Source organism: Colius striatus, chromosome 3 (assembly GCF_028858725.1).
Source record: "Colius striatus isolate bColStr4 chromosome 3, bColStr4.1.hap1, whole genome shotgun sequence".
Lineage (NCBI taxonomy): Eukaryota > Metazoa > Chordata > Aves > Coliiformes > Coliidae > Colius > Colius striatus.
Window position 1 is genome coordinate 34,401,447 of NC_084761.1, and position 25,898 is coordinate 34,427,344.

The 25,898-nt window shown below is 39.3% G+C and overlaps 1 protein-coding gene across 5 annotated transcripts; it reads left to right on the forward strand.

Annotated features, from left to right (window-relative positions):
• The first annotated feature begins 889 nt into the window (after positions 1 to 889).
• MMAA (metabolism of cobalamin associated A) lies at positions 890 to 23,811 on the forward strand. 5 transcript variants are annotated; one of them, XM_061994072.1, is made up of 8 exons: positions 890 to 930; positions 14,186 to 14,307; positions 18,152 to 18,627; positions 19,628 to 19,750; positions 20,424 to 20,594; positions 20,888 to 20,973; positions 21,569 to 21,718; positions 23,236 to 23,811. In XM_061994072.1, the coding sequence occupies exons 3-8, from the start codon at positions 18,207 to 18,209 to the stop codon at positions 23,521 to 23,523; spliced, it is 1,239 nt and encodes a 412-aa protein (XP_061850056.1). In that variant the 5' UTR covers positions 890 to 930; positions 14,186 to 14,307; positions 18,152 to 18,206; the 3' UTR covers positions 23,524 to 23,811. The 5 variants fall into 5 exon arrangements, with proteins under 5 accessions (XP_061850056.1, XP_061850055.1, XP_061850057.1 ...); XM_061994071.1 differs by lacking the exon at positions 890 to 930 and adding an exon at positions 10,920 to 10,978; XM_061994073.1 differs by lacking the exons at positions 890 to 930; positions 14,186 to 14,307 and adding an exon at positions 17,251 to 17,261.
• Positions 23,812 to 25,898: the final 2,087 nt, after the last annotated feature.

The following is a 25,898-nucleotide window of genomic DNA, read 5'->3' on the forward strand; positions in this document are numbered from 1 at the left end:
GCAGCAGTCATAGCACAGATGTAAATCTTTAAAATAAGTAAGATTTGAAGATGACCAAAAAGACAGAGAATGCTTTTTGCTGTTCAGTTACAATCTCTGTTTTTTCCATCTTCTACCTCTGCTACATTCACTCCCAGCTGTTCTCAACCAGTTTCTTTCTTTTTGTTGCAATACAGCACTAAGGTAGTGGCGCTTTTTTTGTAACCAACACTGTAACCACCCGTCGCACAAGTCTTAAGAGTGCTTCTATTTGGATGTTTTCATATTTTGATGATCCTGTGCCAAGTTTTTAAATATCTTTGGAGTAAGAAAAGACAGATTTTGTTATGATTGCTTTTGGTGCTAGTGACTTGTATGTTTTGGGCTGTAATGCTTCTCTGTTTTTCCTAAACAGGGATCAGAATCAGCAAATACTAGCTCTGCGGTGTCTCAGAAACTTGCAGTGCTGATACTTCTGCAGATTCCCAGTTTTTATATGGTCATTCTGTTATGAATTTTTCTGTGGTGTTGATAGTATTGAAGTGCAATGTACATAATATTTCCTTTATCTGTTATCCAGCTTTTTGTTTGTGGTGAGGAGACATTAGATTTTTAAAAAAGGTGTACCTTCATAGGATGGCACAGAGTATCATATCTGCACTTCATTAAATAAGCTGAGTGGATTGGAGTAGCACTTGAGAGTAATAGCCAGAAAAATAGGAGGTAGGACACAAGTTACCCCAAAGGAGGCAACTGCTGTTGTGCAGAGTTTTGGAGCATCTTGGAGAAGTTTTCTTACTGATTTACTCCACATCAGCTAGGTGGAGTCAGAAGGCTGAAAAAGACACAGGACAGGACAGAAGGAAAAGTGTTTCTTGCTGACCCCTCACAAAACAGAATGATGAGAGCTACAAACTCAGAGAGAGCCTATGGTGTCAACTCTGTAACCAGGTGAGTCCTTGCTGCCTATCTGGTTTTATTTCACATAGTTTCCTGGGTCTAGTCTTCCAAACAACAGAGTTAACCACAGAAGACACTACTTCAGCATGAAAAGCCAAGACGGTCCCTGTTAGAAGAAACTGAAAAGGTATGGATAACTAGTCTGGAAAATGAATTGAGGAAGAACAGTAGGTGTGGAGACAAATACTTCGAGGCAGCTGCATGTTTTTTGAAATCCACTTTGGCTTTTAAGTGCTGGAAAGAAAATATTTTTCTCCAACTGGAGATGACTTTTTAACCATTTAAAACTCTCTGAACCTTTAAAGGCCTTGAGGAAAGCTCAGAGAGGTAGTCATGGTTATTTGTGTGGTTTTAGAAAGGTATGGAGACAAGTAATTGGTGTTTTTAAAATATACTGTCTCAGAATAATGCCTGATCTTCTAATGCTCGCTAACCTGGTATGCTGTTGAGTTTAGTAAAGCCATTCCCTTACTAAATCACTTCTCTTGTTACTGCTGTAGCTGTGTTCTCACAACTGTGCTTGTCTTCTAGCCTCGAATGCAATTCTAACACTAGCATCATCTGAAGACAATAAATCAATGCATAGGAGTCTGAAATGTATCTGGGCTTTTCTTGCAGTGCTTATCTCCTTGATTTTTCCTTTGTCTTTAGACCTTTGATGGACATCTTGGAAGTTAGCTGTATTTTGATGGGGTTTTTATTAATTGTTGCTGGTTCATTCTGTTCAGCACACTGTAGCCTCTTATTCTGCTCTTGAGATTCATGACTCATAACTGTGGACTGGCAGTCAGCTTTTTCTGGATGTGTGCCTAAATATACAACATAACTCTACCATCACCAGTCATAGTAGGGCAATATGTTTTTTACATGCATTGTCTCACAGTTCACTTTCTTCCAATACATTTGTAATTCTATGTGGGAGGGAAGTGAATATAACTCCTATTTTAGTTTGTCCCCTTTTGTCTTTGATTTAAACAACTCAACAAAGGGAGGCATCCTTGTCACGTTATCCTTTTAGGGGATGTTTTATCTTCTCTGTTGACAAAGCTTCCCAACTTTCCTTATTTTTTTTGTACTCTTTGAAAAAGCTTTTTGGCTGATTCTTTCTCATACCTGATAGACACTGTATGTTTCAGTCAGACAAAAACCCCTCTACAGTATGCTTTCCAAAGGCAGGCAAGGAATTTTGGGTCGCTGTAGCCTCTGGAAGCCACCCATAAAGATATACATGCTTCACAGGCACCATTTTTTCAACTCTTACTGTCTCGAATGCTTTTTGAAAGAGGAAGATTAAATGAGACAGGTTCATGACATTGTATTTCACTTTTGCTTGGGATGATTGTTTTAAGGTTTTTTGCAGTTATTATGATTCCCTTGCCTCCTCTCTGTGGTAGTATGTCACTTGGTTTACACCTGACTGAAATGACAGAAATTGTTAGTCAGGGTGCCCAGACTTCATACTTAGCAGTTGTGTCCCTTCACTGCTGCCTTCAGCTTTACAAGCAAGCCTTGCTCTTGTTCTCATTATCTCTCTCCCAACTGGCTCCAGAGTAAGTAACCTGTGTGGATTGTAGAAAGAAGCTCCTGTACTGACACTGGTTTGTCTGCATATGTTCATGTGCTGTGAACTACGGAGGCAAAGGGCTTTGATTTCCCACTTTAGTCCAGTTTAGTTGAGGTGACTGACAAGGTGGCTCTTACCTGATTCATCCTAGCTGAGGGAGATGATGATCTCTTCAGCTGCAACAGCAATGTCTGATGGTATATGTCCAATTGCTTTTCATGAAGCAGTTGCAATGGAGAGACAGTCTCCTGATCCAAGCCTGTTAGAACCACAAAAGCAACTCCATTAAGATTTATAATGCAAGTACCCCCTGGGCTTAATGTGAGTGCATAGATGAGCAGATCTATTGCAGTGGACAAGGTAGGTATAGTTTTTACCTGGGTCTGATAAATGTATTCCGGGTAAAAATTGGCATGTGAGTCTTCAGTGTATGTTAACTTGTCATGTGTGGCTGAAGTCATCAAAAGTAATGTCAACAAACTCTCAAATATTACAAACTGTCCAAGACTCTGGAAAGGATTCAGTCATCTTTGATGACAGCAATTTTTATTCTAATGGGTGCAGTTCCTCATTTCCTTAGGGAACTGGTTTATGACGTTCCCTTTTTATCCTGCTGCTAAGGTATGTGTTGGAAAGTCAGTATCGTCTCTTCATGATCCTGCCAGCTTATCTGAGACCTGCAAAGCTTAGAGGAGTCTGCTGTAGGTAAGTTTTGAAGAAGGGATTGCCTTCACATACTTCAAATTGTAGAAAGTACTTAAAGTCTCTCGTAGCAGTGGTTAAAAACCTGCCTTTTACAACTCTATATTGTAGTAAATGTAAAATGAGCTGTAATTGTATGACAGTGGGGACTCTGTGTGTGTCAAACAAGCTTTCCTTGCTCAAAGAGTTTGGGTTAAGTAGATAGGTTACTTGTATAGATGTGGTGGGAACAGCGCAGTTTGCCTTTGTAAAGACAGTTCTATTTTTCCTGTTGCAACATCTTTCTCTAGTATCCCTGTAACATGTAAAAACATTATTTTACATTAAGAAAAATGTTGTGTCTGACTCCCTTTCCCTCATCTGCCTTGTGTGATGACTTTGAACTTGGTTTTCTGTTGCTGTAGCTTACTGAGCCAAACTTAATACAAGCAGGAGAATGAAACTCCATGTGTGTTGTCCTGCATTAAGTCTTAACTGTTTTCCCAGGGCACTTGGTTCTTGGTAGGACAACAGGGTCTGTCTCATCTCTGAGTCCTTCACTTCTGGCTTCTGTTGATACATTTGGGATTGGTAATCTTGAGCATTTTCAGATACACGTGTGGAGACTGAAAGGTGGCTGCTGTCCCATGAGATGTTTCTTCAGGCTTGTGGACCAGTCTGCTCAAGTCAAAATCACCATAGACTGTAGTGCTGGCAACAGCACTATTTAAAAAACTAGTTCCAAGCATGGTTTCATTTTGAACATGACCTGGGCAGTGGTTTGACAACAAACAAACAAGACAAAACTCTCAAACACAGCTTGATCCCTGTGTCTGTTGGATTTGATTCATGCTGTTTTCTGAAGTAGCACAGAAAGAAGCTACCTTGATGTGCGTGCTCTGAAGCCTTACGATTCCAGGAGCTGGATTTTTATCTCATGCCAGGAGAGTGGCTGTGTAAATAGTCTTTCATGAGGTAGCTTTTAATTTGGATGTGGGGTTTCTTTGTACCCCTACTGGTAATGATTTGGCACTAATTTGGAATACATTCTGGGCTTTGTGGCCAGTCTATTTTCTGACCATAGTATTGCTCTTGGTCTTCCAAGAATCATGTAATGGCTCTAAGCATTCCTGTGATTTCCTCAAGCCAAGGAGCAAATTTGAACAAATATATCCATAGCACTTAGTTTAAATTTGATGAACTTTACATTGATAGAAAGAAGCTATTTGGATTCTTAAAATCAAGATTCTTAAACATTCAACTTTCTAGAAATTGATAATTTTCAAAACAGTTGCTAGAGAAATGCTAGGATGTCTTGATGTTGGCATGGGCACATGTGTCAATTTAAACAGTTACCGCGAGGGAGGAATCTCAAGTTTGAGAAGCCTGATTCAGCAGAGCATACTTTCAGTAAGGTGAAACCCATTCAAGCTCATGGGATCTGTTAGCACCGTACAGGCTCCAGATTAATCTGTATAGTGAGTAATCAACAGAAGCAAAGCAGAGAAAGGTGTATGTACAATGGCAACAAAGGATCCACTGAACTTGGTCAATTTTTAAATTATTTTGGGGGTTTTTTTTGGAGGGGTTAGGACTGCACAACAGCAATTAATTTCCAGATCTTTTCAGAGGTAGATTCAGTGTAGTGGCCTCTGATACTTCCTATCCCCACCGCTCCCCACCCCACCCTCAATTAGACATGGATATGCTTTTGTGATAAGCAAAACTGTTAGGGAAAGCTGGTTTTAGTCTAAATTCTTTACCTCTCTTCCCCAGTCTAAAGAAACACATGCCAGCCCTGTGTCAGCAACTGCCTTGTCAGGAAGGAGTGAGAGGAGCAGCAGTGGTGACAGTGACCCAGCCATGGGACTGAGCAGGTGAGGAGCAAGTAAAGGAAGAGTGACTGGCTGAGGAAGAACCAATGGAGTGTGCTCACAGACAGGTTTTCTTGCTGTCACTTGAGAAAGCACAGGGGATGTCCTTTTCTGTGTCAGGCACTGTGGGTGGTGGCTGGGGTATGACTGTGCTGTTACATCTCAGACCTGGAGCTTCACAGTTGAACATGCAGGGAGGCTGTCTTGCATGTGAGCATTGTGTTGGACTAGGGCAGGGAGAAAGGATCACCTGGTCGTGATGTGAGTGAACTCGTCGTATGTGGTGTTTGTTTTCAGGGTTGTTTCGGAGTTGTGTAAGTGCTCTTTCACAGTTTTTCTTCCAATAGTAAGGTGGATGAAAGCAGAGTGTGCTTTGTTTTCCTCTGTGCTCTGGTCATCCCTTGTACTTTGTAAAATGTTACCGTGTCTCCTTGCGTTGGAACTCACCATGGCCTCACATAGGTGATGTATACAAGAAGCCCATCAAAAGTCCATTATTTCTACAACTGTACCTTGCATGCCTGAAAAATGCGACATGCCTGTCATGTAAACAGGAAACAGCCCTTGTAAGGGACTCAGTGTAGCTGAAAGCCTAATCCAAATAGCACTGTTAGTCATCTCCATGTGGTAACCTTTCACTGCCATGCAAGTTTGGAAAACATCATTGTAACTGGGTTCCACATGCTAGATGAATGCGTAGAAAGCAGATGTCACCTTATACATCTAAGGCTTTTTCTAAAATCGATCTGAGACACAAGTATTTTGAGCACAGCAGCTGTGGATGAAGGCCTGTGTTCATGAAGATTGCTGTTTACACAGGAACAGGGCCGGACCTGTACCAGCAGAAGAAAAGTGAAGGTTTCTCTGACCATCTGGAGTTCTGATGACAATAAGTCTTGAAAACCAGAAAGAAAGCATACATTATTAAAGGAATAGTTGTCAAAGATGGAATACAATGTACTTTTTAAGTACTGGCTAGTAAAACCTGACTTAACTTCCTCAAAAAATACCATGTAATGTAACAATAAATTGATGATATCTTCTTTAGGCATATATAATCATTAGGAACTCTCAATTTCCATACTTTCACATGTATAATCTATAGATTCTGTGTCTGGTTTTGGTTTATCAAATGCAGAACTGGAACGGTCCTTGTGCAGTTCCTGCCTCTCATTCCTTGTAGGCTACTCTGCCTTTCCAAAACCTTCCTTCCTCTGAGCTTTTACTGTATTTTTTGAGAGCATAGTAAAAGGACTGGTTAATCAAAGAGAATACCAGTTAATATGGTACCATGAGAAGATATTTAGTGTATATTTGGAAAAACAAACACTTCTGTTGGTGGTGATGGTAGTGGTTTGGGGGTTTCTTTGAGTACTCTGTTTATCATTCATGGACTGTTGGGAGCATAGCTTCCAGACTGCAAGTCTGACATGGTTAGCCTGACATTGCTGGTTTAGTATTAAGGTACAAATTCATGATGAATTTTAACTGAATTTTAAGTTCCTTCTCTTTAGAGAAGGCAAATTCTATAAGACCTTATTTTTAAAGCACAGGTGAGATGAGAATTATTTTATCTTGCTCAACATGGTTTTGTTGTGCATGGCAGTTGCACCTCTTAGTCACTTTTCAAAGGAGTGCAGGTCTGAGGGTAACAGCCAAACAAATGGGTCTGTGATGTTTGTAGGAGCTGACTGTGCTTTTTGGTGTTCTATAGCAGCATCTGTTGTGAGTTGCATATGTGTTTTCTTAAAATATCAAAATAAGAGAGTACCTGAAATTACTGTACCTGAAAAATGGAGCTCAGTCTCATTTTCATACTACCCAGTGGCTAGTAACTGGCTCAGCAGTTGCACAGGGCCCCAGTCTTCACAGGGTCCTGAAGTTATTGCTCCATAGGTGTTCATACTCTTTTGATATCCTGTAGCACCTCTCAAAGTGATAATGGACTGAGTGTTAAAAAAGTTGAGAGATTGTAATCAGACAAAATGCAACACACATAGTGTGCAGAATCAAACTCGAGATACCTCGGAAGTAATATTCATGTGGTACAATGATTTGGAAACACATGATGTTAATGCCAGGCCCAAGCTTGGAGTGCATCACTTTATTTTGTCTCATCAAATGTGTTTAAGTGATCTCTTGTGGGTTTTGCATGTGTTGGTTTTTGTTGTTGTTGTGGTGCTTTTATGGAGGACTCTCCTTTCCCCTGGAAAGTTGGATGAAGAGGTGAGAAATTATAGTCCTGATAGTTGGAGAGGGAGAATACAGAAATTTGCTTTACCATTTCTCTGCTACTGCCCCTAAATTAGTTCTGCCTCTGTAGATCTTATGGGAGGAAAGGAAAAAATCTGGAGGATGTTTTTCCATGTGGTTTCCCTCTGGCTGAAGCTGACCCAGCAGCAGGGGAAGATGTCACAGTGGAGCAGATGCTGTGTTCTGCAGAGGAAGTATGCATTTTGGCCTCTGAAAAGATCAGTCCAAAAATCTGAGGACTACGAGGGGAGGGAAATGCTTTAAAAAAAACCAACCCAAACCAACACTTTGGATCCGTGAAAATTTGAGAGAAATATTTAGCAGTGTTGAGTCTGAAATGTATTTGAGCCTTGTATGTGTTCTTATGCATACGCAGAAGTGCAGTAAATCCCCGTCAGGTGATGGACTGCATGTATCATGCCTGCTTTCTAGTGGTATGTGGTATGGGTGGAAGGGCTTTGTATTGGGATTAAGTAAAACTCAAATGGAAGGTATTTTGCAGTCTACCTACGTATTCTGTTCCAGTTCTTAATCACTTTTGTAGTTAGAATGTTTCTTCTATTGTTTGGTTCAAATTTGCTTTTCTACAAATTAAACTGACTTCTTAATCTGCATTTGATGATGCAGCAAATCACTCACTGTCATTTTTGTAACACCTCGTGCCTTGAAAAAAGGTGTATTCCCACTCCTTCCCTACTTTCACAGTTCTGCTCGTGTCGAAAACCTAATTTTAAAAATTCTTTGCTTTTCTTCACTTTCAAATGTACTTGGTTTAGTGTTCCTTTAAGTTCCAGTTTGCTTACGTCTCTGCTAGTAAAGTGCCTGAAATGGAGCACTGTAATCGACTTAAGGCCTCACAAATACTTCAAAGCTATTGAGTGGAGGGCTGAGTAAAGTAAAATGATGACTTCATTTCCTTCTTGTAACACTTCTCTTAATACGTCTCAGAATTGCATTTTGCAACAGCATTTCCAGTCTGTGGTTTCCAAGCCTTTTTAGTAGGATGAGTGATTGTTCTCCTTTATAGTTACGTATATATGTGTTCATTTTATACAAGACGTTGTCTCTTGTGCTTGTCTTCAGTGATTGTCATCCACTAGAAATACAGTGGGGTTCCATTGTGTTTTCCTGGGGATCCTGATTCATTCATCATCTCATGATGCTTTCATAAGGCTCTTGTGAGAATGAATGATGAGAGCGAAAAGGTTGGCCTAATTCCAGGATTCTGAAAGGCATAACTGAGCCAAAATCTTTAGTGTCATATTCCCTATAAATCTTTTCTTGACTCTATTTCTCTGATATGTTTTTAAACTAAAATTCTTAAAAGAAGAGGTGGAAGGGGTTGTAAGTGTTTACTGTTCTTAAGAAAGTGTTGAAATAGTTATCCAATGATAAAAAAACAACAGTTGCATTAAAGTGAAGAAAATAGAGAAGAAAAGGATTATTTTTTTGTCTTCCTTTTTTCCCTTTTCTTGTTTCAATGGGAAAAACGCATGTGCTGTCACCAAGGAAAAAAAAATGGAGTTTCCTTTTACAGGATGGACTTGAAAACATGGCCTTTCTTATTTAGAATCTATTAATTAAGAAAGTATGTGGTTAGATAACTAGCATTAGGTCTGTGTTTGTAGCCTTCTTCCAGAAAGGCTGACCATAAAGTTTTCATAAATAACCTTCACTAAAATACATGATGCCCTGCCGTCTGAGCTTCTGAGACACTTCAGTCATCAGTAATCTAGGAGTGTTTATGTGCATGGTGGGAGAATCAAGCGAGGAAACTCACTATACTCACTGTATTGGAAACATTATTTATGAAAAGTTATGTTCTAAAATATAATGGTAAATAAATGTCATTTCAAAATTAACTGAAAAGGTCAGAGGAATGGATTTTTGACACATAAATGAGGTTTGATTTACCCCCTTGATACAGTTTTGCTGTGCTTGATGAAGAATATCAGGTCGGGGTTGCACTCGTTTACTTGGAAGTCTGAAGATTCTGGTCAGTGGCAACTGTCTCTGCTCTTAACTGAAGAGATTGAGGATTTTATATTTTATGGTTAAGGAGCTTTTTCTATTACTTGTCTTGGCTTAATACTTAATACTCTGTTAGCAAAACCAAACCAGAATTAACTGTTTAAACTTGCAGTTATCTTTATAGTCTGTCCTGTTAATTTTACACAGGCTACTATCCCATAGAATAAGGGCTTTGACTAGTGAGTTTTTGCACGTTTCTCAAGCTTCTCTGATCTGAAGATGAAACATGAAGATAAAACATGCCGATTTCTTGGAGAAAAAAAAGATTTATTATTTTAAAAGTGTTAGTAGAAATTTGGAAGGGAGGGGTAAGAGAGAAAAGCTGTGGTTGGTTTTGTTTTTTTGGAAGGTGATTGTTTGATTTTGTTTTTGGGGTTTTTTTTTTTGTTAATTAATTGTAGCAAAGGTCAGAAAAGTGATTAACAAAGACCAGCTTATCTTCCAAATGCATTAACTCCTGAAGTGCTTGAGGTACTGAGATGGGTAAGTTTGTAGCTGAAAAAAATAGCTTGTGATTTAATAGGAACAAACATGATACCCAACACTGCAACAAGAATAAACTGCTGTGTGAAGGTAGGGACTAGACAGGAAAGAGCATCCTTAGGGGTTCTAGGAGAACTAATTGCTATGTATGCATGCTTTTGCAACAAACCTAGAGGTCTTGAGAACTGCATACAAAGCTACTCAGTGGTGGAAGAATTCAGTCTCTTTTCTCTGCTTCATGGGGAATAGGATAAGAAATAGCAGGCTTAAATTGCAAAGAATTAAATTTAGCTTAATACTCAGAACAGGGAGGAGAAATTCTATCAATCAAAGGTAGTAGAATGTTGTAACAAGTTGAGCTGGATAGGTTTTGGAGGATTGGTCGTTGGAAATTGTTGATGACAGGTTAGGAAAATGCATATTAGGAATAGCACAGGGATCCTTGGTGCTTTCTTGGATGCTTTCCTAATCTGTGCTGTGACTGAGTGTTTAGGCTTGGTCTGAACATTTAAGAGCTAAATTCTATGAGAGATGCTGATGTTGAGGATCCCTTTGTCACTTGAGCATACTTTTATGCCTATTCAGATATATTTCTTTAATTTAAAACAGGATAAAATATTAAATATTTTTCTCACTCTTCTCCTTGTTCTATATGGCTATGTAGTTAAAGTGAGGATGAGTTCCAGCTAAAAAATGTAGAGATTTGCACAGCTATCCTAGTGACAAACCTCAGCTTCTGCTGGAGAACGTGTTCTGCTAATAGCATTTAACCTTCCATGGGAATGGCTGGTGTATCAATGTCTCCTAAGAGACTGTCTGGAAAAGAGTTTTTCCTGAAGCTTATCAACATTCCTAAAAGGAACCTACCCAGAGTCTTTGCTGTCAGAGCAGCAAGACTAGAAAAGCAGTGACAACTATAATGGCAGGGCACTAGTGACTTTAGAGAAATGTTACTTTTGTGATTGGAAATGGAACCAACACTGTCATTAAAACAGACTGTTGATACCATTTCTTATTCTTGTTGTAGGCTTAGTTATAAGAATGGATTCACTCTAAGGAGATGACATCAGAATTTTTATGCTCTCCACAATTAGATGGACAGATCATGAGACTTCAAGTCATGAAATGCTGTTCTTCCAAAGCGCTAGCTAAAGTAAGTGGGGATTTGAATGACTGCTTGCTTTTCCTTCAGTTCAATATTAGCACAGGAAAGATGAAGTGTCACTGACCTGATTCTGAAATATGGCTTAAAATCTGAGAGCTCTGACTTGAGGTCTGATTTTTGTTTGGTTTACTTTAGGGTTACTTTGTGGGGAAAAGGCACTTCAGCAAAGGAGGCATTACTTTGAATGCAGGACTATCAATTTTTGCTTATAGTTTTAGGTAATCTTTAAGACGTAGTGTGCATGTAACTGCTATTCATGAGTTGACATCCTTATGGAAGTACTCAGTATCTCTCTCTGTATCATGTTCCAGTATTCTCAACAATAAAACATAAGGTCCTTTAACATTGATTTACGCAACAAGGCAATGAACTTTTTATACCTTTCATATGAAGTTTTCAGTTTGTTCCTCAGACTGATACTGTGAATAAATGTCTTAACTTGGAAACAGAACTACTGGATAGAACTTATGCTTTGTATTTTGTTTCTGGTTTAGGTGGGAAATAAGGTTACATTTCTACATATTGTCCTATGTTACACAGAGATCCGTGACTTACTGCAGTGACCATAGAAAGGGCAATAGCAAAATTCTACTTGAAAATCAGAAACTCATGGTAAAGGACTCCCAAATAAACTTACAGCCACTTGCTGCTAGTCTTCTGTGAGTAACTCTGCAAAACTAAACTGAGATGGAATTCATGCTGGCAGAGGTGTGACTTGTATATTTTACATTCTGAAGCCTCTGAATAAATGTTCAATGTGTTTAAGTTCCTGGGGCTGTTAAAAGTCTGCCATGGCCAAACGGTAGATTTACGATTGTGATGATGAAGTAATACTGAACTGCTCTGTGTTCAGAATATATCCAAGTTATGTGACAAAAATACATAGCACTAGCTTCCCCTTCTGGCCAAAAGAAGTAAGTGATACTGAAGGCAAAAGCAGAAAAATTGTTTCTAAATTTTACTCCTATGTGATAAATACTAGTTTTCAAACTTTTTTGAGAACAAATTAATGCTTAACTGCCACTGAGGGGAAGGAGAAGTGCAGGTGGAACATCTTTGCTGCTTGCAGTGTAATATAATGATGTATCAAGATGGGGTTACTACTGGAACACAGAATTCTTTTCTAAATGTGGGCCTAATTAGGAAAGCAATTAGATAAAAATACCACCTTCTAGACATAAAGATTTCCAGTGTCCCTTCTAGAGTCCTAACATCTGATGCTAGAAAAAATTTCTTTTGCTGCTTTTCATATTCTGTATGCTAATTGTCCCCATGTAGATGCATCACAATTAGGATTGTAACTTTCTTGTTTGTTGTGTAGTTTTTTTGCTCATCTTTTTTCTTATTTAAAGGTTCTTCTTTCATTTTAATTCTGTGGCACATTTGTTTAACATTAGCATAAGCTTTGTAAATGTAGGGTGTACTGGCATAAAGATGTTTATTTTGTGTTATAAAGGAACAATCCCAAATATGATCCAACATGCTTTTTAACAAGCTCTAAGTTAGTTTGCCAGCCTTTTACAGTATTGCATTTCTACATTTATGGATAGGTTAATCATATAACATTTTATCTTAGCAGAATCTTTTCTCTCTGCCTGCTACAGCTGCTTGGATGAAAAAAAAAGAATAAATAACCGAACAATTTTGTGTTCTAGAAAGACCAAAGTCTTGCTTTTGTGGACATGTTGAAGAGTAAGAATGCAAATATAACATGCATGCACATATATACATACATACCAGAGAAACAGAAACTTCCTGCGTGATAAATGATGGCTTCATGCTTAAGAGGCTTAGGTGGACTGCAGGAAACAGGCTTCCTTGTTCATACAACGTGTTTGGTCAAAATTGGAAACACTTAGGTTTTCCTATGTCTCAGTCTTGAATCCCAGTTACCAGATTTATTGTGGGCTTGGTCTTCCTCTTTGTCTTGGTCATAAGTGTCATGCTGGAACTAAAAATATGTCTTTATGTTTTGCTGCAATGTTATGTTCCTATGAGCAATTCCACCCACTATCTCACTTCCACCAATTGTGGTTTCCACCTGTTTGTGAAGGACTTGGCATAGGGATGGTGAGACAAAAACCTCAGAGTACTGGTGCTGCTGGAGATGCAGAGAAGAAACATCTGAATGCATGAAAGATAATGTTTTCACTCTTAATGTTCAAATTGTCTACAATGGTAAACTGAGTTATGCATTCATCATTCATTCCTTGCTCCAACGTGGGCTTCATCTGTGACCTAAGGTATTCCCTTTTTTGGTGTATAAGATTGTACTAGTTTCATACCAGCCTAACAAATCTTTAGCATCATGAGATGGAGGTGAGGAGAATTGCATTTAATCACTTGAAAGTGTCAGTCCTCTGCTCCCATCTTTGTCAGCTCCTACAGAACTTAGAAATTGCAGCAAATCAAGCCTTTCCTTAAGCAAACAGTTAAGAAAACATTCTCTGGGAATGAGAATGCCTTGCTAAAACCAAGTCTCAGATGGTATTATACTTACCTTTACTAATACACTTGCTATGGTTTCATTGCTGGATTAAAAATAATCAGGAGGAGAGGCAATTAATGGTTTCCTTTTCAGCTGAGCAATAATGGACTACATGAGAAATGTTTTGATATCACCGGTGGCCATGGAGAAAAACACACTTTTTAAGCCAAGCTGTTTCTTAATGGAAAAAAAAAAAAAGTATTTTATTGACAAGTGACTTGCCCTTCCAGATCTATAATTTTAACAACAAATTGGCCTTGGAGAATATTATTTAACTTATACAGAGAACGAGAAGTCTATGTGAACAATGTTTGTTTCCCATATAGTAAGTTTATTCTTTTATAAGAAATGTGAACAGGGAAGATAATTGTTTACATAAGAAAATATTTTATCTTTACCCTTTATATGTCGCTTTATATCAGCCAGTTTATCATGATCAATTAAACTTTTGTGTAAAGAGTAGAAAACTTTGCTGTAATGATCAATGTAATTTCTCACTAACATGCAATCATAGCTTAGTTTATACCAATAAGAAAAATGTTGAAGTCACTGCTATAAGGATTTGTGAAGAAACTTCAGCTCCTTTGTTTATAAAATGTTACAAAAATGTAAACCATAGATGTTTAAGTTTAATGTTTCCTCTTCTTTCTTCAGATGCTGTCTTGTAAGTCTCAGCCAAAACTCAAAGAGCAAATTTCTTTTTCCAGGTTCTCAGGAATCACTAACAGCTCTGACAACCTTACAGCTCCTCCTCGGCACAAGTACAGTGAATCTGCTCAGCTGTTGGAGTCGTACCCTCTTTGTAGATTGCTGAACCTGGAAAGCTGTGGTAAGATGTTTATCTGCAGACTCAGACAAGGAGCTGATTTGCTGCTCTCTCCTGGGCTTTATAATAAAATCTTTGAATGCCTGTATGCAGCAAGCACCTGTTTGGAGATGTCCTGCTTTTGTGCTGTGTCCTTGCCTGCATTTAAATGGGCAAACTTATATCTGAGAGTATGCTTCCTATTGTTTTTATTTCAGACTGTTGTTCTTTAAGAACAATTCTTTAAGCCTTGTACTCTTTACTGAAAATAAGGCTGTAATCAGCAGTTACCTTGCTTAGTATTGCACTGCAAAGAGGAGATAGGTTCAGTCGTCCCTGCTGGTGGGAAAACTGAAATGAATTGAGGAGTGTCCTCTGAAATAAAGAACAAATGGTCATTCAGTTGCCAAAATAACTCCATGCGTTGAAGATCAGAAAGCACAAAAACAGTGAGCTTGACCAGAAATCATTGGGCTATGTGTAATAAAAGACAAAAAAAAATTGCATGTTTGATCTTTTAATGTATGAGACTATAGAGGAAACAGAGGAGCACTGTATTATATGACAGAATGTAGATTAAGGAGACTCTAGCTTCTAAGGAAATATTTTGCCTATTTTGGATAAGCTTAGAGTAACACAAAATCAAAGATGGTAGCAAAGCACACAGTTCTAGGACACCTGTGTAATCTCTATTCCAGAATGTTGAAAGAAGGGATATTTATAATTGACAATGCAATAGGAAGACTTCCTGACATGTCTGACACTTGAGGACTGTAGTTTCAACTGGAGGGGAAAAAGGGGGGGGGAAAAAAAAAGAGGTGACCTGTGAGTAGTTTGTATTTCCACACCTCACCAGTGTGCAAGGTCTTCAAAACAATTCTTGTAGGAAGACTAAAACCCATACATGTCTGTTCAGTCATATACAATAGGCAGATGTCATGGTTTGACATGAAGCCATTTCTGGTAAGGGGGAAGGGGCTGTAAAGATGGCTTCTGTAAGAAGTTGCTTAAAATTCTCCCCAGCTCTGAGCCAGACCCATTTTTGGGGTTGAGCCAATTGGCCGCCTCCATGATCACTTTTTAAGAAGAAGGTTGGAAGAGGAGGGTTCTTCCTGTTCTTTCTTTCTTCTGTCCCTTCTTCTTTTCTAGCTTGTGGTGGTGCTAGGAGTGGGTGAATGCACAATTTAATCTCATTGCTAATCTTGTAGACTGGAATAGTAGGATAGACAGAGAACTGAACAATCTGCTTTCCCCTTCATCATTGACAAAACGTCCAATTTTGTGTACCCATTCATCTAGCTTTTGCAAAAAGGTCAATGATAGAAGTATTCAAGACGAAAGCTCAGAGTGGAATAAAATGCAGGATCAATGATCCGTGATGAAACCGTAGGAGAACAGCTTTTTTGTTGTTGCTGCCACTCTTACATTAAAATGGTACAAGGGATGTGCTACCTAGATTTAAACACAGCACTTGAAACAGAGAGACTTAGAAAACTTTTCAAGGAACTGATGATAGTGACGTGCCAACTCCAATAAGTAAAAGATCTGGTTAAACAGAAAGACTACACAAGGTGATTTTGAAATGGGAATCCTTGTCTCGTTTCTGCTGTGGTTTTATTACATGATGAATAGGGAGACAAAATTGCATGTTTTCTCACTTCTGAAAAGTGGTTTGTTCAGTTCTCTATGATAACCTTGTGGACTGAATAGGAATGAGATTAAATTGTGCATTCTGCAGTTAAGAACAAAACTTCTACTGTTTTATGCAGTCTCCCATCAGTTGCACTGCCGCTCTGATATACCTGTGAAGGAGTCTCATGCATTCTCAAAAAGTGCTAGTATTGTTGTAAGCTACTAGCAGATTGTGTGTGTTTCTGTTTATTGGAAAGAAATGCATGTACTTTAACAAGAGGTGCAGGAAAGGGAGGGTAAGAGGGCTAGAGAAATTATAACAGGTTGGGCTTTAAAAAAACCCAACAAAACAAACAAAAAACTCCCCAAAAAACACAAACAGTAAACCAACAGTCCCTAAGAGGAAATTTTAAAAATCAGGTTTGTTTAACTTGGCCAAAGGAAGACTGAAAGAAAAATGTTTTAAGAAATGTTTAAACCCCTAAATGTGTTTATTGTTCCTTGCTGATATCCAACACGAATAGTGCATGACAATTTACTAATTGAGTGGAAATTCTTAAGATTTAATGTGTAACATCACTCCATCTCTCACCCTGGAAGTTTGAGTACTTGCAAAATGAGTGGAACTGAGGCTTGAGCATACCTCCCCAATGCGGACTTGAGAAGAATTGGTTGCCACTGTTGTGTTTTGTACCTATAGTGTATTTCACTAATCTTTAAAGAGAAAGTTTTATTTCTGCACTGAGTAGATTCACAGGTTGGGGCTGTCCCACCCCTGGAAGTGGCCAAGACCGGGTCTCTTCCTCCTCCAACCCTTCTGTGGTTACCGTTTTTGGAGATCACCAGCATGTTGTATTAGGGTCTAGCATCATGTTTTGAGTTTGATGTGGACACACATCCCCAGCGTTTATTTGTGGGGTGGGAGTGTTAAGGCCTGGTCTCCCTATGCATCAGAAGGTGAACGTCCCTGACTTCGGGTACAGTTTATGTTAGGCTGCTGCCGAAATTCTCCCTTGCTACAGCCTCGGTCCTTTGCAGCTGCGGGCTAGCGGCGTGGGAGACGCTCAAGTCTCCCTCAGCATGTAGCTGCCAGAGGCCGGGGGTGTGATACCGAGCGACAGGCGAGGAGGATGGGGGTGACCACTGCCACACTCCCTCCTCACCCTTTTCCCTGCTCCTTTGGCTCTTACCACGACCTCCACCGCAGCGGCGGGAGGGGCGGCGCATGCGCAGCGCTACCTGGTCGCAGGCCTCCGGCCGCGCCTCCACGCTGGGCTGGGCCCTCGCACCCCGGGTTCCGGCTCGGCGTGAGGGCGTCACTTCCCAGCGGGGCGGGGCAGCAGCCGGTAGGTGCCGGGGTGGCCGCTAGTCCCGGTCCGTCTGTCCCCGCCGTGCGGGGAGATCCACGGGGGCTGGCCCGGACGGTGCTTCCGCCGCCCTCCCTTCCTCCGCAACGATCGTCCCTGGGCTGCGGAGATTCAGCCGGGTGCGGGGCTGGGGCAGTCCGAGGCGCCGGTAGCAGGGGACGTTGTGGGTGTGTGCAGCCTCCCAGATCCCTCAGCGGTGGGGCCCGCGGTGCGCCCCGCGAGCGAGTGGCGGCAGCCAGGGCGAGCCTTGCCGGAGGGGCTTCTGTGAAGGAGCGGCGCTGCCTCGCTTAGGGCTGAGGTGGGTCAGGGCAAGCCCCGAGAGCGGGGCCGTTGTGCCTGCTGCTGCGGCGATGCGGTGGTCCTCTGGGAGATTTCAGCTCCTTGAGCCTGATTCTAGAGTTCTTATGTCTTGACAGCTTTTGTTATTCCCCATTCTTTGCTTGATTTTTTTTTTTTTTTTTTGTCCCTAGTCCTGGAAATAAAGTGTAAAAAGCTCCCCCTGAATAATAGTTTTTAAAACCTCCGTGAAAGTAGAATATACAGAAACTTCACGAAGTAAAGAGTTAGTTTGTTCCTGGATTTTTAGGGTGCTGTGTGTGCTTTTAGAGGCTGTCTTATTTAAAAGTGCATTTTTTATTTGCTTCCTTGTGAAAAGAATATCTTCATTAAGCATAGTAATAAAGAGGCACTATGCTATTGAGGATTCCATAATTTATTTTTGTTCTGTTTTTTTCAAAGGGAAGAAGAGACTATATTTTTTTTTATTTAAAACAGTAAGTAGGGATAAGGTGATTATTTGTGCACATAGGTTTCATTTGAGTCCTTAAAAGTGCTTTGAAGGAAGTAAAAACATTTTTCTTTTTCTTCAGGGTATCTGCATACAGAAATAAACTGATACCTCTGGTACTTCTAACTCCAAACAAGATGAAGATGCCCTCTTTGCTGCTGAGATTCCCACATTGTTATTTCTCTAGAAGAACTTACTTCATGAACTTCCACATTGCATCCAGAGCAGATTTGCTGTGCATTACATCTCTTACGCCAGTGCACTCCTATCGTACAAAATGGATATGGGCATCAAATGGTCTGAGGAGAGAGCTGTGTCAACAAGCAGCCCCTGACGAGCACATAGAGGGACTTTCTGACAGAGAGCAAAGGCTGGTAGACAGACTTTACAATGGATTAATCCAGGGTCATAGAGCGTGTTTAGCAGAAGCTATCACACTTATAGAATCAACTCAGAGTAGGAAGAAGAAAATAGCCCAGGTGCTTCTTCAGAAGGTATTATCCTACCACAGGGAACAAGAAAAGTTAAATCAAGGAAAACCACTTGCCTTTAGAGTGGGTTAGTCCTTTTATGTCTGTCCAGTAGTTGTTTTGACAGAATTACAGTCCTCACCTTTCATTATCACTGTTCTTTAGGCGTCATGGTCTGTAGTCTTCACTTACTGGGGTTTTTATGGTTTGTAACCAATCAGGATCACTGGAAAATACTTTTGAAAAAGCCATAACTAGTGTTGTTTCTTGTGTGAGGTTTTTTTATAGCTATTATAAACTGCAGTGTTAAGTAGTTTGCAGATTGATGGAGCTATTATCTACACTTAGATAGAAATAGATGTAATTCAGCATCTTTTCCTGAAGACAATGCTTTCCTGAATAATTCCTGAATCCCTTCAGTCTACAAAAGGAAAAACACATATCTCCTGTTTTAAGGCTTTACTTTAAATCAGCCTGCTCTTCAGCTGAGGAGATTTGAACCTGCCTCACTTGGAAACTATAAAATATTTTCCCTCTGCAAAGGGGTGGGCTACTAGAGTACATTATGCCCAGCTGTGTGTGTCTCGTGTGTTTAGGTAAAGGTAGTGAGAACAAGAACTTGGGCATGGAGGTGAGAAAAGTTTGGTGCTAGTCTTATTTTGCATGTTTGACATGCAAGTGAATTGCCTGATTTTTTGAAATAACAGCCCTTCAAGGCTTTTGCTTTTAGAGTGTTTTTTAATAAATAGTAACTAAATAGGATATGACACTGAAAGTTCTGAATGGTAAGTCAGTGTAAATAAATTAGTTTGGACAGGAGGAAACAGGGCTAAATAAACCCCATGTTACATTAGTAGGGGTAGGATGAGAGGTGGGGAAGTGAGCGCTGCTGTGTTGGGTGAAGCCAGGTTGTGTACGTCAAATCAATTACAACTACATAGTTGGATGGATCAGTTGTGGCATACCTTTCCCTTGACTTTGTCTTGATGTTGTGAGGAAGTATGAATTGTCATTGATTTAGATGTTGGCAATGTTCTTCTGATATTTATTAATTAAATTATTATTTTCTTCCTAATATGGCTATTTAGGATTGTCTGGTCCTCCTGGTGCTGGGAAATCGACTTTCATAGAATGCTTTGGGAAAATGCTTACAGAAAGAAAATACAAAGTGTCTGTGTTGGCTGTAGACCCTTCCTCTAGTACTAGTGGTGGTGAGTGTAAATTAAAGTTTGAGCCAGGTTTCTAATACCTTGTCCACTATAGGAGTATCTGTCTGTGCCAAATGGGGCACAAACACTATAAAAATAAATGAAAGACTAATGTTGTATCAAGTTCTCTTTTTTTTTTTCCCTGAGTGATTATGAAGTATGTATCAGTGTCCTAATTTTGTCAGTTTTCCTGTTGCCTTACAGCTTTTTTATTGAAACTTTAGGTAGCTGTGATTTTTCCTCACTCTATTATTTCTTTCACTGTGAATGAAGGAGTAGAAGGGCATTAATTTCTGCCTAAGTTTAACAGTGGTAATACTGATCACTGGGCAGGAAGCACATGGTAGTTAAAAAGTATTTGGAGGGTGCTGCAATCTGAATATGTAGATCAGATCGGATTTCAGAACATTCAGGAATTTTGGAATTCATTCAGACCTAGAACAATTTCTTCATATTTGGTAGCAGTGAGGTCTGCTCCTTGGGCCTTTCCAGTTTCTGATAGGTAGAAGAAGCAGGCAGTGTCAGTCCTCAGCAAAGTTTGGAGCAACTGTTACTGGGATATTCTTAATTGACTGGTTTTGTCTAAGAGTTCTGCCTTTTCTCATTCATTGATGGGCTAGAGGGGAAGGTTTGGCCATTTTGGACTTTTGAAATGATCTCACTTGGAATGTTGAAGGTTCTCTGTTGGGCGACAAGACACGGATGACCGAGTTGTCACGAGACATGAATGCATACATCAGGCCGTCTCCAACCAGAGGGACACTGGGAGGTGTAACGAGGACCACAAATGAAGCCATTCTGTTGTGTGAGGGAGGAGGCTATGACGTTGTTCTTGTGGAAACAGTAGGTATGTGCTTAGGCTTCTCTTGTAATTATTCAGTTGTGATACATAAATAAGGTGTGTTACTGATTCCATGCCTTCACCCCTGATTTTGCTTGTGTGATAACTGGTTGAAAATGAATGCCCATTCCGTTATTTTTCTATTTCCATACGTTCTGTAAAAACTGTTGTGTTTTCCTGTTTGTAACCCTTGTTTGTGGAGTTTGTTCATGTTTCAGTACCAGGATCTCTCATAATTACTGTTGTTAATGTGACTGAAAGTTTACAATGAACAATGAAGTCTGGATTTAATTTTTTAGGTGTGGGACAGTCAGAATTTGCTGTGGCTGATATGGTCGATATGTTTATATTGCTGCTACCACCTGCAGGTGGGGATGAGCTACAGGTACTTTTCAGTTACTCTCATTGAATTTTACCTAAGACTAGAAAGAGAAACTTAAATCCAAGACATAGTATCTGTGTAGGAAATCCGTATTGATAAGTCTTTTGTAAGTTATACCGTTATTATTGAAGTCTTTCGGTGTCTTACCAATTTATTGCACAATTAGATTTTGATAGCCTAAATGGGGAAGTATTAGGATGTCAAATCGTGCAACTGTCTGACTTAGTTTGGCCCATTTCTTAGTTATATGTGATTTTGGGCAGTGGCTTTGTGTTATAGGAAAACAGAAATCAGTACAAATAGGTTAGCGAACTTGGTCATGTTTTCGTTATAGGTAAGCCTCTGCACATGAAATAGGTTACTCTGTACACTCTGCTATCTGTATTTAGTGTTCTTGTGTCAAAGTAGAGGAATAACTAGTGATGACAGAGGCCAGTGGTACTAGTCTTGCATGCTAGCACGTCCACATGCACACATACACACAAAAGTAAGCTAGTGCTACCAGAAGCTAACAAAGCGATTTGTCATGCTTTTTGTGATAAATTAGCATGTATCAGTCCTTTTGGGTCTTCATGGTTTCTCTCCTTCTTCCACTTAGGGTATCAAACGGGGTATAATTGAGATGGCAGATCTAGTTGCTATAAATAAAGCTGATGGTGATTTAATTGTCCCTGCACGGAGAATACAAGCTGAGTATGTTAGTGCTATGAAGCTGCTTCGCAAACGTTCAAAGGTTTGGAGACCAAAGGTATGTGTACTTCCCTGTGGTTTGTGGGGGGGGGGGTGGGTTGTTTTTTGTTGGTTGTTTGGGTTTTTTGTTTGATTTTCTTTTTTCAACCCAGAAAAAGTGCTGAATGAGTTAGGGTTGCTGTCTTCTCATCTTACTATACTAGTCTCCTCAGGCTCTTATAAAAATCTCAACTCTGTTGTTTAGTTTTACTGTGTGCTAGGGAGTTGATTGCTGCTGTTTCTGTTTCACCTCTGATCTCAAGGTGAAACACTGTGCAAAGCAAGTCCTGCTCCCCATGATTTCTGTCCTGAGCTACACTCTCAGTACTAGCAGATCTGTTACTAATGTCCCTAGTGGTGCAAACTTGTCTTGCTTTTTTGTAAGCTATGAATACCTTAAAATGTCCCATACATTATTTCTCCCTCCTCTATAACTCTGAAGCCTATGATTATCTTTATTCTTTCACTTGTTCATCTGTTTTCTTTATTGCTTTATTTTTTGTTTAAATTTCTCACATAATAAATTTCTTGGGCAAAAAACTCGTCTACCTGTGCATGCAATGTCTAGATTGTTGAAGTTCTCATGCTGTGGGCCTTTAGTTTTAATTCAGTATTCCATCTATTAAAAAGTTATGGTAAACTATTAAGGAAAAGAGTCACTACTAATTTTTAATATATGCATATAAAATAAGCACACACGTATACTCTCACTCTATACACATGTATGTGTACAGGAGGTTTGTTCTACCCTAGCATTAAAATTTGCCTATTGAATTAAGTTTAAATGGGATGGGCTACTGGAGGCTTAGCTATCATTTTGTAGTTTGGGTTTCTAGATTTGATGATAGGTCACATCTGATAAATGTAACGCAAAAGAACTGTTTGAGACCAGTGAATGAAGCAGGTTATCAGAAGTTTCGCTCTCTTTCAGTGATGGCAGTGTCTGACAACTGGAAGAAAGAACTGATGTGTAGGGACCACGTCCTGTTTGTTAGAGTGGGGAAAGAGACAGAGACGTAAAAGAAAACCCAAAAAACACCAACAAAATCCATTTAAAAGACTGGGTTGGGTGTCTGAAATATTTTTGGCAAAATGAGTTCCTGGTCTGGAAAGCAAATGCAAAAAACAGTTAAAATACCTCCTTTCTGGAATGTTTTAAGTGCAAAAGAGTAGTACCAGAGTATTATAAGTAATTAATTCTACATTTAAGTAACATGACAACACTGTACCTTTTAGGTAAAGGACTTGTTAAAAATTATTCTCACTCCTATTAGACAAGAAGTTGGATAAAGCTTGTCTACTCCAAATACTGTGGATCTCAGGGTCTTATAGTTGGTGGAATCCCAATCTTGAGATCTTTTTTCACAAAAAAATCAAAGTAAGCAGCACAAAACTGCTTAGAGCTTTGGGAAGTGTGTGTGTCGAAGTGAGCTTGCCTTACGCTTTTCTTCATTGCCATGCAATCTACCCGTTATGGTAACTGAGCCCACAAGGCCAGTAGTTACTTGCCTTTAAAAATTCTTCTGAATCCAACAGGTAATGCGCATCTCTGCCAAAACTGGAGAAGGAATCTCAGATATGTGGGATAAAATGACAGAATTCCGTGACCTCATGCTCACAAGTGGCGAGTTGATTGCCAAACGCCGGAAACAGCAGAAAGTATGGATGTGGAATCTCATCCAAGAAAATATGTTGGAACATTTCCGGAGTCACTTGGCAGTCAAGGATAAGATTCCCCTTCTAGAAGAAAAAGTTCTTAGTGGTGTCTTGTCTCCTGGGCTGGCAGCCGACCTGCTAATGAAGGCATTCAAAGATGGACTCTAAGCATTATAACCTACTCTGTTTTTGCAAAGTCCTTCGTGTAAACGTGAACATTAAATACGGTTTTTCTATGTGTGGATTCAAATGTTTTACTACAGCAGACATTAATAGAATACCTGCCAAGTATTCTTCAAAATAATACTGTAGGAGTTTGCATATGTGAGGATCGTGACAAATCCAAGCCCTCAGAGATTACTACAGACTATACTGGGAAAAAAAAAGTGCATTTCTATGTCTTCTGTTTATACACAGCATAGAGCTGTTGATAAAAAAATTGTATCTGTGTCAAAATGTGACTCTTTTTTGGAGGGTGGGAGAGAAAGGTTTGTGGTGGTGTAGTTTTATCGCAGTTATGAGACCATCTTAGAGCAATTGACACTGCAGCAGCTTTCCATTCTAACATAGCATCAACTGTTGCCAGCAAGGATTTCCTTTGCTTTCCTCAACATGAGTGACGACAAGAACATGGGACTCCCTGGCAGCATCTTACCACAGTCTTAATTTAAATAAATTGTATGCATATAAATAGAATGTAGCAGTGTTCAGTCCCAGTTTGGAAGCTATAGTTAGCTATTCTACAGTAGGAAAATGAAATTTTAACCGTCTCAGTTTCTAAATAGATGTTTTAATACAAAAGCAAAATTGAGTTAGATTTTTTAAAATAACAAACATCAACTAGAACAAATGTCTTCCATGATGTTTTAATAGCAAGTGTTTATATATTAGAATAATTGATTTCTAGTAATAATGGTTTGAGATTTTCTAATCTGACTGAAGATTTTTGGGTTTGAACAAAATGCTTGTTTGGGTTTGGATATCTTTTTCCCTTTCATAGAAGAAGACGTGAGTGCTTACAATCAAAAGTTGTTTTTATTTTAATTTCCCTGGAGAACAAATCTGGAGGATGCATTTTCCTAAGCCATGATCTAGAAAGCAGAGCTTAGCTGGTACCTACGAAACATGAAGGGTCAAGTGGAAAAATGCTGGTTTTTTGGAGACCTGACAGAAAACCATTAAACTAGCAAGAGAGTCTATTGGTGCTTAAGTGGAATTGACTTTAAAAAAAAATACATTGAAAGTGATGATTTTTATAGTCTTGATTTATTAGACATGTACCTAAAAGGTATGGTATCTTTAGTTTTTATTTTAGCTCAGTTTCACCTGTAGCTTCCTAAGAAGTGTGTTTCACAGTGTTTTGAGTCCTGGCAACCTGATGAATGTTTAAAACAACTCCAAGATATCAATTAATTGATTTACTTAGATCCTCTTTCTTTTTTTCCCCAGGGTGATTTTTTTTTTCCTCTTCCTTCCTCTCATCCCAGTTGTTACAGTGTATTCCCAACTAAGTTTACTTTTTCCTGCTAGGCCTCTGTACTTCAAAGTTTTGATTCCTGCATAGGTAAAATTTGGCAGCTATCAGAAAAGGTGAATGATAGCTGGAAACGCTGAGGATTTTATGGTTTGTTAAAGTGGCACAAATTAAAACGATGCAGAAGAAACCTCTGTCTCCAGTGCAGGCATATCAGTTTTTTTTCCATTGTATAATGGTGTCTGAATAATTTTCCTTATATTTTTACACTAAAAGTATGAAGCATGTCTGGGAAGTAAAAGGCAAACTGCAAGGCAAAGTGAAAATACTTTCTAATTAGAAGCAGTTACCCCCATGTACAACTGCAGTGAAATATTAACCAAGAACATCATGGTGTTTTGTGGGACAAGCAACTGAAGCTTTTCTCTTTTAAGAAATTTTCCACCAGGACAGCTGGTTTCCACCCAATAAGTTGTCATAATTTCCATTCTCTGACACCCTTATTCATGCTTCTTAAACTTTGTATTCCAAATGAGCAATTTGAGATTGGCTACTTCGATATAACCAGTTGCAGCAAAGGATGTTAGGGGGTGGCAAAAGAACAGTGACTATGTCAGGACCATGCACTTCCATTTTCTTTTCTGTTTAAAAACAGTGTCTATTATATATGACACAAAGTACCCCCAAACCAAGCAATGCCTTCTGTTCTACCAGCTTTAGAACTATTTTGATGGTACCTAGTGAAGAAATGACAGTCAGATGGAGAATGAACTAGTGAGAGCAGCAGCATTTTAACTGGTGTGTTCTCAACTTTTTGATAGTCCCTGCATTTCAGGTCACAGGTTTTAAGGAGACCTCATTTGTGCTTATCTGTTTGATCAAACCCTTATTATTGTCATTGCTTTTGTCAGAAAAAAAGGCTACTGTTTTCCTTGTCTCTTGTACATGAGCTGTCAAGTAAAACAGAACCTGCAGCCTTGTTGAAATGATGGCTGCTCAAGCAGGATATATTTTACCTCTTCTGGTATTTATTGTTTTGTTGCTTCTTTTAAAGCATGATTTAGTAATG

Coding starts and splice junctions, on each gene's coding strand:
- MMAA (XM_061994072.1), top strand. CDS start 18,207: ATGAAGATGCCCTCTTTGCTGCTGAGATTCCCACATTGTTATTTCTCT. Junction 20,595..20,887: donor TGTTCTTGTGGAAACAGTAG/GTATGTGCTTAG, acceptor TTAATTTTTTAG/GTGTGGGACAGTCAGAATTT. Junction 20,974..21,568: donor CAGGTGGGGATGAGCTACAG/GTACTTTTCAGT, acceptor TCTTCCACTTAG/GGTATCAAACGGGGTATAAT.